Source organism: Rhincodon typus, chromosome 7 (genome assembly GCF_021869965.1).
Source record: "Rhincodon typus isolate 14 chromosome 7, sRhiTyp1.1, whole genome shotgun sequence".
Lineage (NCBI taxonomy): Eukaryota > Metazoa > Chordata > Chondrichthyes > Orectolobiformes > Rhincodontidae > Rhincodon > Rhincodon typus.
In genome coordinates, this window is record NC_063338.1 from 18,767,558 (window position 1) to 18,781,106 (window position 13,549).

General features: G+C 41.6%; 1 protein-coding gene across 6 annotated transcripts in view; it reads right to left on the reverse strand.

The window, feature by feature from the left end:
- hdac4 (histone deacetylase 4) overlaps nucleotides 1-13,549 on the reverse strand; it is a 461,100-nt gene that overhangs the window by 424,323 nt on the left and 23,228 nt on the right. For 5 of the 6 annotated variants that reach the window (XM_048598645.1, XM_048598640.1, XM_048598638.1 and 2 more), the window contains exon 2: nucleotides 4,990-5,218. The exons of the other annotated variant lie outside the window; for it this stretch is intronic. In XM_048598645.1, coding sequence (XP_048454602.1) covers nucleotides 4,990-5,014 — 25 coding nt within the window. In that variant the 5' untranslated portion in view covers nucleotides 5,015-5,218. The remainder of the gene's footprint in view (nucleotides 1-4,989; nucleotides 5,219-13,549) is intronic. 6 annotated transcript variants of the gene reach the window in all.

Consider the following 13,549-nt stretch of genomic DNA (forward strand, 5'->3'; position numbering starts at 1 on the left):
TTAGAAGTATTACTTTACCCAAAATACTGCATGACATTTATAAGAAAATAGACAAAAAACATTTCAACCTTAACATTACAAAATTTGCAGTGAAATTTAACTTGTCCACTTACAGTATGTTTCACTTAACATGCCTGTAATGGTCTTAACATTTACAAAGTACATTCCACTTCAGGTATACAGCCCTAGGGCATAAAAATTTCAAATAGGAAATTACATAAAATACGACAGTTGTAACATTTCTCCATACATCATGCTCCACTCCAAGGTGCCTCAATACAATTTCAATAATCATAATTCACAATGTCAGAGTCATACCCATCCTAGTTTCCAGCCCCCTCGGTGTACTATAGCCAAAAGGCCTTAGGCAGCAACTTCCCCAAGCTTTCGTGTAACCCACAGCACGTGCATTATAATACAAGTTAAAGGAATATGTTGGAATTATCTGAATTTATACATAAAATAAAGCTCTCGTGAAATCTATAGATCTAAACTTCTAGTTACATTGTTCAGATATGGAGATATCTTAAAATTCAGCTTGGTCCTGAATATCAACATGATTTGAAAGATTGCCACTTCAAAACCAAGACATACAATCCATATGCAAATTAACTATCCGTTACAAATTGAAAAAAATTAAATGCCAAAAGCGAGCTAAATGAGTCATCCAACAACTTTAAAATGTTGAAACAGTAACATGGCATTTGTCCTTCATAGTTCACCATGCAACCACAAATCACAATAACAGGGAGACACAGAAAATTTAATCAATTGAATAATCTAAAATACAACAGAATTATAAAATTCCATTAGCCTTTGTTTAGTCAAATGGTGAAATTGTGAAATAAAAGGCATCTTTCAAAACCTGCAGGGGGCCAGATTTGTTTCAAAATAATGACGAGGCTATTGGTGCTCAATGTTGGTAACGTGCAAGTGGCACGGCAACCTCAGGCCAAGAAGAAATGCATGGTTACATGAAATGCTAAAACAAAATGGGGTCTGGGATATTCTTCAGAAATCATTGCAATTCATTGATTTATCTCAAGTAATTAATATCTTTGTAACTGGCATCTTTAGTTTGTAAGAAAGTTTGCATCATCACAAAAACAAGTGTTTGTGTGTTTCTCACTGTTCTTTTCTCTCTTGAAGGTGGCCACTGCTGGCCCCCTTCAGTCAGGCAATGAAACCAACAGGAAACCAAGGACTTAACCACAAGTGCCATCAATACCACTTCAAGAAACCTGCTGACAGGAAGATAGTTATGTAATCCTGGAAGTAGAATTCAAACCCAGACTCTCTTGGGACAATAGCCAGGCCCCACTTTTATCAATTTCCTCTATTATCATGTGACATGTATTTATTTTCAAGCAATAGCCTGTTATTAGTTTGTTGTTAGTCTCTGATCAAATTAACTAGCTGTACTTTTGAATACTTACATTTCATATAAAATCATCAAGTTAGAGAATTCAGGTTTAGAAACATTGAAGATAGGTGCAACACGAGGCCATTCAGCCCGTTGAGCCTGCTCCACCATTCTTCACAATCATGGCTGATCATCCAACTCAATAGCATAATCCTGCTTTCTCCCCATAACCTTTGATCCCATTCACCCCCAGTGCTATATCTAGTCACCTCTTGAATACATTCGATGTTTTGGCATCAACTACTTCCTGTAGTAATGAATACCACAGGCTCACCACTCTTTGGGTGAAGAAACGTCTCCTCATCACCTGCCTAAATTGTCTACCCTGAATCCTTATACTGTGACCCCTGGTTCTGGACACACCCACCATCGGGAACATCCTCCCTGCATCTACCCTGTCCAGTCCCGTTAGAATTTTACAAGTCTCTAAGAGATGCCCCCCCCATTCGTCTGAACAGTAGCAATAGGTTTCAAAAGTAAAAAGTACTAATTGATTAATCTTGACAACTCTTCAAACCCTCAAATTATGCTCAACTACTGGAAACAAATATCCAACAAAAATGTAACCTCTGGTCACCACTGAAAAAAGTTTATTGTAATTTGAGGGGGAATTTATGCATTTTCACCCACCTTCATCATACCTTGCTGAGAAATGGAACAGTTTGGTGCACGTTATTTGCTACTCTCTCCTAAACCATTCAGCTCTGAATATTTTTGTACCGTTAACTAGCTGGTAACTGAAGAGTAAAAGGAACCACTAGGAGCTGAGTGAACAAGACTTAAGTGCATTCTGGAACCAATGCACTTCCTTAACCAAATGAGATTTTAGAAGTGGGAAAGAAACAAGAATGTCGGAGAGGAAGGTAAAATAAAGTCAAACCAAGTCAAGAAAGAAAAATAAAGTGGAAAATGATTGTGCCGAAAGGCAGTAGAGAGGCAACAGAACAAATTTTTTTTAAAAATGATATTATTAAAATCTCCAACCATTGACTGCAAGAAGGAACAAGATTGCACAATCCAAACTGATCAACATTTATCCCTTTCTGAACCGCAAGTTAATTGATTGCACTAACAAAGGTAGACAGTAGCATCGTGGTAATGTCACTGAACTGACTATCGCTATCCATAGGCCCAGGGATCATAGATTCAAACTCCCACAACAAATTGAAACTTAGTTAATTCATTCAAGGGGTACTTATGGTGCAGGCTGTTGTGATGCAGTGATCATGTCCCTATCTCTGAGCCAGAAGATCCTGGTCCCAAGTGCCAACTGCCACAGAGATGTGTTAACAAGTTGATTAAATAATATTGAAAGCAAGAAGTGCTAAGTTCCAGCCTTAACATTCTGAGGCGTGTTTAACAAACAATGTGCAAACCAAGCAAGTCTTTAAAAAAAAAATACCCACAAGTTAAGAGTGGGTGGCAGGACTGACATATGAACAGAGATTAGATTGATCAGAAACAAAAACAGAAATTGCTGGAAAAGCTCAGCAGGTGTGGCAGCATCTGTGAAGAGAAATTGGAATTAACGTTTGGGTCCAGTGACCCTTTGTCAAAACAAATTCCGATTTTGTTTTTGGTTTTGGTTTACAGCATCTGTAGTTCTTTCAGTTTTTAACCTGGATTGATCAGGGCTATATTCTCTGGAGTTTTAAAGAATGAAGGGCTGGGAGGCGATCTCACACAAACCTATAAAATTCCATCAGGGTTAGATAGGATAAGTGCAGGACAGATGTTGCTAATGACTGGGGACTCCAGAATCAGAGGGTCACAGCTAAGAATATGTGGTAAGCCATTTAGGACTGAACAAAGGAGAAATTTCTTCACCTAGAGAGAGTGATGAGCCTGCGGAATTCTCTGCCACAGAAAGTGGTTAAAGCCAAATCAGTGAATGCCTATAAGAAAGATTTAGATATAGTTCTTAAGGCTAACGGAATCAATGGTTTAAGGGAGAAAGCAGGAACAGGGTACTGACTTGGATGATCAGCCATAATCATACTGAATGAAGAAGCAGGCTCAAAGAACAGACTGGTCTACTCCAACTTCTAATTTCTATGCTTCGATGGAACACGATTTCTATTTCAATTTGCAAGCGCCTCTTAATCCCCTCGACTTCCGGGCTTCCTTATAAGCAATAAAGTGCTTATTAATGCACCAACATTTTTCCAGCAATAACACACCAAATTGCCCTAACTTCCAGTTACCAACCAGATTCATCCCTCCCAGTGACCAACCAGGTCATACCTACCAGCGGTGTCTACCTCTCACCACTATTCCGCTACCCTCCCCCTCACTTTAACTGCAGCTCCCACTACCCCCACATCCAGTCCTGAAGAAGGGTAATACGCGAAATGTTGACTTTTCCTTTTCTCCAGATGCTGCCTGGCTTGCTGTGTTCTTCCAGCCTCCTGTTGATCTGCGCACTAGCTGTACAATGCAACAATGTCCCAAAATTAAACGTATGAGGTTTTGGTATGGACAAGGCAAGCTGCAAACATTCCAAGTTTTCGCATAAGCACTGACGACATACACATAAGATCAAAAGTAACCTCAGATCCAACGCATACCTTCACGCTCAATTATGTAGGTGTCAACCAAAAGTCTAGAAAGAAGATACAAGTTTCCTCCATGGTCTTCCCACAAAACTATTTTATCTCTAGACCACTTGTTAAATTACATAAAATATTCCACTCAACAGAAAAGAGACATTGAAACTTGATCAAGGAGTGCACATACTATGAAACAAGGCAAGGGGAGCTTTGGCATCCAAATAGTTGTATAATTAAAAAAAACACACAAGTTTTTTCACCTTTCTTCAAAATCAAGCTTTCAACTACTTTAAGATCACTTTTGGAATCTGTATGTAGTGTATTTTTAGCAGTCAGAGATGTTGGGAGTTCAGATATTACCTAGGGAGACAAGAAATCTTGCCAACTACTGCAAGGACAATTAAGACACTAGTTATCATGATATTTACTAAGCAATATTTGGCATGACAAATTGTACCGTATATGCCTAGTAACCATAATACTTCATTAAATGCAATCTAGATTCCAGTTGTTACTTACAGAAGTTAAGATTTGTTTAGAAACATGCAGCATATTACAGAAACTGGTCTGATATAGCATTTTTTCCACGTATACGTCAAACTTTAGAAAGTAGCATTGTACCGTGCAGAATTTACTACGACAATTTCCTCCCCTCCTCTTGGATAGCATGGCATCAAGATCTGGTTAAGCCTCCAGAAGTGCCAAAAGCCCAAAAAGTACATTATCCAAGTGGCAATTCATGTTTGACCCGGTAACAAATATATCATAACCAAATTCAAATCTGAGGTCACAGAATAGCCATGTACTCCCTACAGGAATCACTGGAAATTAATCAGAAGCAGGATTTGGGGGTTTGGGAGGGGGTTGGGAAAGCAGGAGAGGGACAGAGACAGAGACAGAGACAGAGACAGAGACAGAGAGGCGACTGCTTCATGCAGCTTTGGTAACACTTCAAATCCATCATTTAATCTTGGCATACACTTCACACAACACAAGATAGATATTGAAAAGGCTTACCTGAATGGCTTTGAGAGGTCATCATTTAGACTGTCCACAGTTGTAGCAAATGATAATGGGTCAAATTTTCCAAATGAGTAAAAAGGCAGTCCCCAGGAACTCCAACACTCCAGGCATATGTACAAGTTTAGTAAATGAATAAAGTCTTGGTCAGTAAACCATCCTGTACTGCAGTCAAGGCAATACTTTCCAACTAAGCGTTTGCTTCACTGTACTTCCAAATGTGAACCTATTGGAAAAGACAATCTGGGTTAACTGTGATTGGAAAAAATATATTTTTATTCACCAAAAAAATATGAGTTGAATGCATTTTAAGTATTTTAGGACTGATCAATACATTTTCAAAGCCATGGGAACATGAACCAACACTAAAATATTGCTCAGTTTCAAAATCATTTGCATTTGTATTTTCTATCAGCAATGTAATGAAGTGTGCAAACAAAACTATAAGCCAAATTACGCAATTTAAATTATGGAAATCAATAAGTGGTTCCTCTTCTCCTGATCTCTGATTTTCTCTGGCACTACAACCTTAGATCTCTGTACTCCTCCATCTTGTAGGTGAATTTTTGTCATTGATTACTGCAACTTCAGCTACCACCATCCTAAGCTCTGGAATTTTGTCTCCAAATTTCTCCAGTTCTCTACCCGCAGGAACACAATCCTTAAAAACAATTTCTGTAACTAAGTTTTATCACCTGTCACAATATCTCTGCAGTACCAGACATGGTGCAGTTGGGAGCACTCAACTTTAACTCAGAAGATTGTAGCTTCAAGTCCCAATCCAAAGATTTTACGTAAAAATTTAGGCAGACTTTCCTCAAAGCCGAGCAGTACCTTACTCCAAAAGATACTATCAATAGATGTGACATTAAACCAAGGCTCAATTTGCTTCACATGGGCACAAAAGATTTGATTTCATTGCTCTATTCTGAAAACGAATCTGCTGCAGTTTACAAATGAACCAATATATATTAAAAAAAAACCTTGGTCCAGAAATGGACAAGAGAGCTGAAGTCCAGATGGGGAGAGTGTACTGGCTTTGACGTCAAGGCTATATTTGACCAAGTGTGGTATCAATGAGCCCTAGCAAAACTAGAGTCAGAGTAAATGTGAATTGGAGGGAGAACACTCTACTGAATGGACTCATTTAGCACAGAGGAAAATGGTGTTGTTGCTGTAGGTCAGTAACCACGACCAGAATTCCTTTGGGTAGTGGTCTGGGCCCAACCATCTTCAGCTGCTTCATGAATGACCTAAAGTCCATGAAAAGGTCAGAAGAGGGGATTATTCACAATCTTCAGGGCCATTTCAACTCAGAATCATACAGTAAAAAGAGGCCCTTCAGCCCATCAAGTTTGAACTGCCAAAAATATGCTACTACCTTCACTAGTCTCATTTTCCCACACTAGGTCCATAGCCTTGAATATTATAGCATTTCAAGTGTTCATCCAAGTACGTTTCACAGTGGCTTAGTGGTTAGCACTGCTGCCTCACAGCACTAGAGACCCAGGTTCAATTCCACCCTTGGTCAACTGTCTGCGTGGAGTTTGCACATTCTCCCAGTGTCTGCGTGGGTTTCTTCTAGGTGCTCCGGTTTCCTCCTATGGTCCAAAGATGAGCAAGCTAGGTGGATTGGCCATGGTTATGTAGATTAGATGGATTATAGGGGATGGGTCTGGACGGGATGCTCTGAGGGTCAATGTGGACTTGTTGGGCCGAAGGGGCTGTTTCCACACTGCAGGGATTCTATGAAAGAATTTCAAAAGGTTATGAAGTTTCCCACCTCAACTAACCTCAGAGGTATTGTGTTTCCTTCCTTACATTGAGTATTCCTGGTCTTGCACTTTGAGAGAAGGAACATCACCTCATTTATTAGGGTTAAATACCATCTGCAGTTGATCTGCTCATTTGACAAATCTGTTTGTATCCTCCAGAAACCTCACACCTTCCTCCTGTCCACAACACAGCCAATCTTTGTCATCTGCAAACATACTTATCTCTCCCATATATTCATCGTTTATGAATACTGCAAACAAGTGACCCAGCCTGTGATCCCTAACATATGCCACTGCTCATCAGTCTCCAGTCACACAAACAGTCTTCTACCACCAGCTCCTGTAACTGAACTGATCTTAGATCCATCTTGCCAAGTTACTCTGGCTCCCATGGCCCTTTACGTTCTTTATCAGTTTCTCACGTGAGACCTTTTCAAAGGTCTTGCTGAAATCATACAACCTGTAACATATACCCTCATCCAAACACTTGGTCACCTCCTTGAAAAATTCCACCAGGTTTGTTCGGCATGACCTCCCTTTGACAGAGCCATGCAGACTATCCCTCATTACACCTTGCCTCTCTAAATGGAGATTAAATTCCCCCTACACTATTTTCTCCAATAGTTTCCCTACCACTGATATTAGACTCACTGATTTATAGTTCCCTGTTCTTTCTCTACCACCCTTCTTATAAAGTGGAACCACACTGGCACCACCTCTGTGGCAGAGATTTAAAAGTTAGCATCAGGGCCCCTTCAGGGTCTTCCTCAGATACTCAGTCCATGTCCAGATGCATAAAGACCAGGACAACATCCAGACCTGGGCTGACAAGTGGCAAGAAACATGCATACCATACAACTCCTAGGCAATGACCATCTCCAACAAAAGAGATACTCCAACTACCATTCAATGGCATTACCATCACTTAATCCCCCATTATCAATATAATAACTACTATTGACTGAGAACTGATATGCACCAGCCATATTAATACTGTGGCTACAAGAGCAGGTCAGAAGCTAGGAATCTTGCAGCAAGTAACCCACCTCCTGACTCCCCAGAGTCCACCATCTACAAGGCAGAAATCAGAATACAACAGCAGGGATGAACTGCTGAGGACTCTGGGTCTATACTCGATGGAATTTAGAATGATGAGACAGGAGGTCATTGAAACTTTCAAAATTCTGAGAGGTCTAAATAAAGTATGTGGAGATGTCTCCACTAGTAGGAGAGACTAGGATCCAAGGGTGCAGCCTCAGAGTAAAGGGACAACCCTTTAGAACCGAGATGAGGAGGAATTTCTTCAGCCAGATGGTGGTTAATCTGCGGAGGCCAAAAGTCATTGAACATATCTAAGACAGAGATAGATAAGTTTTTGATTAGTAAGGGGATCAAAAGGTTAAAGGGAGAAGATAGGAGTATGGCATTGAGAAATATATATCAGCCATGTTCGAATGGCAGAGCAAACTATGGGCTAAATGGCCTAATTCTACTCCTAATTCTTATGGTCTTAGGAGTGTAATGGAACTCACCATGCTGGTCTAGATGATTGCAGCTTCAAATGACATTCAAGAAGTTTGAACTATCCAGAATAAAGCAGCCTGTCTGATAGGCACCACAGCCACAAACAAACATTCACTTCCTCCACCAGCGACACACAGCAAGGGGAATTATGTAATTCTTTAAGATGCAGTGCAGAAAGTCATCAAGGTTCCTTAGCAATGCCCTTCAAATCCACAACCACTACTATTTAGAAGGGCAATGGCAGCAGACACGTGGGAACACCATCACGTTATCTCCAGGTTACTCACCTTCCTGACTGCGAAATACGTCGTTGATCAGTGTCCAAAAAACTACAAGATGCAGGTGCAGAATTAGGCACCACAACCAACCTAATGGCGGAGTTAACTCGATCACGGTTGATATGCTTCTCAGCCCCATTTTCTTGCCTTCTCCCTGTAACCTTTGATTCCCTTACCAATCAAGAACCTGTCTTAATTACACTCAATGACTTGGCCTCCACAGACTTCTGTGGCAATGAGTTTTACAGATTCACCAACCTTTGGCTGAAGGAATTCTTCAGCTCAGTTCTAAATGGTTATCCATTCACTCTGAGGCTACGCCCTTAGATCCTAGTCTCTCTACCAATGGAGACATCTTCTCCACATCCACTCTACTTAGACCTCTCTGTATATTATTTTGCTTTGATTTATTATTGTCACATATACCTAGGTACAGCGAAGTTTTGTTTTGTGCGCAGCACAGGCAGACCATACCATTCAAAGTTCATTAGGGTAACACAGCAGAGCAAAGAATGCAATGTTACTGCTGCAGAGAAGGTGCACAAAGAGCGACACATTTAAATTTAAAATTTGAACGTTCTTTCAGAAGTCTGATGACAGCAAGGAAGCAGCTGTTCTTGAATCCATTGGTTACGTGTTTAAGCTTTTGTATCTTCGGTCTCTTGAAAGAGATTGGAAGAGTTCTTTGATTATTTTGGCTGCATTCCCGAGGTAGCGAGAATTATAGATGGAGTCAATGGATGAAAGGTTGGCTTGCATGATAGACTAGATAATGTTCACAACTCTCTGTAGTTTCTTAAGGCCCTGGGCCCTTGCCACACCAAGCCATGATGCATCATAGAAAGCATTCAATCTAGATGCATCTCTAAAAATTGGTAAGTGTCTTTACAGACATGCCAAATTTCCTTAGCCTCCTGAGGAAGTAGAGGCATTGTTGTGCTTTCTTGACCGTAGCATCAACGTGGGTGGACTCACGTTGTGGACAGATTGTGGACGATCATCACTCCTAGAAACTTGATGCTCTCAACTAACTCCACCTTGGCACCATTATTGTGGACAGGGGTGTGCCCTCTACCTTGCTTCCTGAAGTCGATGACCAGCTCTTTCATTTTGCTGACTTTGTGGGAGAGATTGTTATCTTTACACCATGCTACTCTTTCCTGCATGCCTATCTCGTCATGGTGATGTTGTCGGTGAACTTGTAGATGGAGTTAGGACAAAATTTGGCCACACAGTCATGAGTGTATAGGGGGCTAAGTATGCACCCTTGCGGGGTGCCGGTGTTGAAGATTATTGTGGAGGCGTTGCTGCCTACTCTGACCGATTGCAGTCTGTGGGTCAGAAAGTCAAGGATCCAGTTGCAGAGGGCAGAGCAGAGACTTAGGTCTCAAAGTTTGGAGCTTAGTTTGGTTGGAATTATGGTGTTGAAGGCAGAGCTGTAGTCCTTGTTTTCCAGATGTTCCAGGGATGCGTGAAGGGCAAGGAGACGGCGCCTGCCGTGGAACTGTCACGACAGTAGGCAAATTGCAAGGGATCAAGGCAGGCTGGGAGGCTAGAATTGATGTAAGCCATGACTAACCTCTGGAAGCACCTCAATTATAGAGTCATTGAGGCATGCTGCATGAATTTTCTTTGGCACCAGGATAACGCTGGTCTTCTTGTAGCAAGTAAGGACTTCAGACCATGGTAAGGAGAGATTAAAGATGTCAGCAAATACTCCTGCCAGATGGTACACGCAGGATCCGAATGCACGATCAGGGACTCTCTCTGGGCCAGTCGCTTTCTGTGGGCTGCAGTATTCTGCAAGTTTCAATGAGATCCTCTCATCCTTCTAAACTCCATCGTGTACAGACCCAGAGTCCTGAACTGTTCCTATGGTAAGCTCTTCATTCCCAAGAACCTCCCCTGGAACCCCTGCGAGGTCAGCACATCTGTCTTTAGATATGGGACCCAAAACTGCTCACAATATTCCAAATGCAGTCTGACCACAGCCCTATTCAGCCTCAGCAATACAACTTTGCTCTTGTATTCTAGCCCTTTTAAAAATGAATGCTAACACTGCATTTGCCTTCCCACCTGCCAAACAAACCTGCATGTTAACCTTAGAAGAATCCAGAACTAGGATTCCTAAGTCCCTTTCTGCATCAGATTTCTGAAGCCTTTCTCCTTTTAGAATGGAGTCTACACCTCTATCCTTCCTATGAAAGTGCATAACTTCACACTTTTCCACACTGTATTCTATGTGCCAATTCTTTGCCCACTCTCCTAGTCTATAAAAGTCCTTCTGCAGCCTCCCTGCCTCTTGAACATTACGTGTCCTCCCACCTATCTTTGTCATTTGCAACTTATCAACAATGCCCTCATCTCCTTTGTCCAGATGGTTAAAGTATAAAGGTGCATAGTTGTGGCCCCAACATTGACTCTTGCAGAAGTCACCTAGTCATCAGCCGCGATCCTGAAAAAGACATCTATCACTCTCTCTGCCTTCTGCCAGTCAACCAAATCCCCTATCCATGTCAGTACTTAGCCCCCAACACCAGGGGCTCTTATCCTATTTAACAGTCTCCTGTGCATTACCTCATCAAAGAACTTATGGAAATTGAAATACATCGCATCCACTGGCTCTCCTCTTTCCACTTACTCATTATCATATCAATGGATTCTAACAGATTTCATGACGTTCCCCCTGACGACACTGTGCTGACTCAGACCTATGTTGCCATCACTTCCAAGTATTCCACATTTTCATTCTCAATGATGGTCTCTAAAACTATACCAATGACCGAGGTCAGGCTAACCATCCTAAAGTTTCCCATTTTCTGTCTCCCTCCCTTCTCAAACAAGGGTGTCACTAGGTCAATATCCTAAAACTCCCTCCCCAAGAGCATTGTGGGTATGCCAACATAAAAAAGATTGCAGCAGTTCAAGGCAGCTCACCATCACCTTCTCAAGGACAACTGAAGCTGGGTAATAAATGTTGTCCCAAACAATGATAACTACATCCCATGAGTGAATAAAACAAAAAAGTTATGCCCGATATCTCTGAACCAACATCACTAGAAACTACAAAATCTGCTCACTATTATGTAGCAGTTTGTTGGTGCCTGATGTCAGAAAATTAGGTCACTGTTTTTCCTATTTTTAATTGTAATCATGCTTCAAAATTACTTCATTGGCAGTTAACAGCTTTGGGTCTTAGAAGGGCTGCAGAATTACAAGTTTTCCAATGTGGCTTTATTGCAATTTATTTTGCAAATTACACTATTGTGAAGCACCTTGCAGTGGTTTTCTACATTAGAGATGTACAAATGTAAGTTGTTATTGTAGAATACTGTAAATGCCTGAATAAACCCACTCCCACATAATTTCTTCATAAGCCAAATGCAAATAGTCTCAGATTCGCTGGGCACAAACGTGTTGAAATTACAACAGTGCTTTGACAAATTGCTTCACATGGAATGACATTTAGAAAAAACCTTTTTTTCTGGTTCTAGTTTTCTAACAATAAATTAATGAATCCAAAACAATATTTACATGCAACATTTTAATTTTGTTAATTGCAACTGAATTTTTTTTACATCAATCTATTGTGCTGGGATAAATTAAAACAAGCATTGAAAAATCTGAATCCATTAAGTATTCGCACAACAAAAGTACTGGCTACACGCCGCAGCAAGTTCACATGATAGCTCAAGAGCTGCCCAAAGAAATACAAAGGATAAACAATTCAGTCCATATGTCAGATAAATTCAATCCTTTTGTTTTGCACACCCGTTAGTTATGTTATGATGAAATCATCCTGACCAAATGAAATATGAAAGATAACATACACAGGTAATGATGTTAGAAAAGATAACCATTAATCCTTTCCTCCAAGTGTCATTAGTACAAAGCAAAGCTTTTAGTGCTAGATCATTCAAGAACTAATTTTAAAAATGTTGGAAAAGAATTACAGTCAAATCTTTTATTATTTCCTTACGAATGGCAAAAATAAGAATTAGTACTTGAACATTGTTGACTGGAGAAACATGCAGAGGAGGATGTGAAAGCCAGGTTTGATGGTTGTTAGATAACAAGGTGTAGAGCTGGATGAACACAGCAGGCCAAGCAGCATCAGAGGAGCAGGAAGGCTGACGTTTCGGGCCTAGACCCTTCTTCAGAAATTGGGGAGGGGAAGGGAGTTCTGAAATAAATAGGGAGAGAGGGGAAGGCGGATAGAAGATGGATAAAGGAGAAGATAGGTGGAGAGGAAACAGACAGGTCAAAGAGGCGGGGATGGAGCCAGTAAAGGTGAGTGTAGGTGGGGAGGTAGGGAGGAGATAGGTCAGTCCAGGGAGGACGGACAGGTCAAGGGGGCGGGATGAGGTTAGTAGGTAGGAGATGGGGGTGGGGCTTGAGGTGGGAGGAGGGGATAGGTGGGAGGAAGGACAGGTTAGGGAGGCAGGGACGAGCTGGGCTGGTTTTGGGATGCGGTAGTGGGAGGGGAGATTTTGAAGCTTGTGAAGTCCACATTGATACCATTGGGCTGCAGGGTTCCCAAGCGAAATATGAGGTGCTGTTCCTGCAACCTTCGGGTAGCATCGTTGTGGCACCGCAGGAGGCCCAGGATGGACATGTCGTCTGAGGAATGGGAGGGGAGTTGAAATGGTTCGTGACTGGGAGGTGTAGTTGTTTAGTGCGAACTGAGCATAGGTGTTCGGCAAAGCGGTCCCCAAGCCTCCGCTTGGTTTCCCTGATGTAGAGGAGGCCACATCGGGAACAGTGGATGCAGTATACCACATTAGCAGATGTGCAGGTGAACATCTGCTTGATGTGGAAAGTCTTCTTGGGGCCTGGGATGGGGGTGAGGTGTAGGGGCAGGTGTAGCACTTCCTGCGGTTGCTAGAGGGGTGTGTGGAGCAGAAAAGGGAGTCACGGAGAGAGTGGTCCCTCCAGAAGCAGATAAGGGTGGGGAGGGAAAAATGTCTTTGGTGGTGGGGT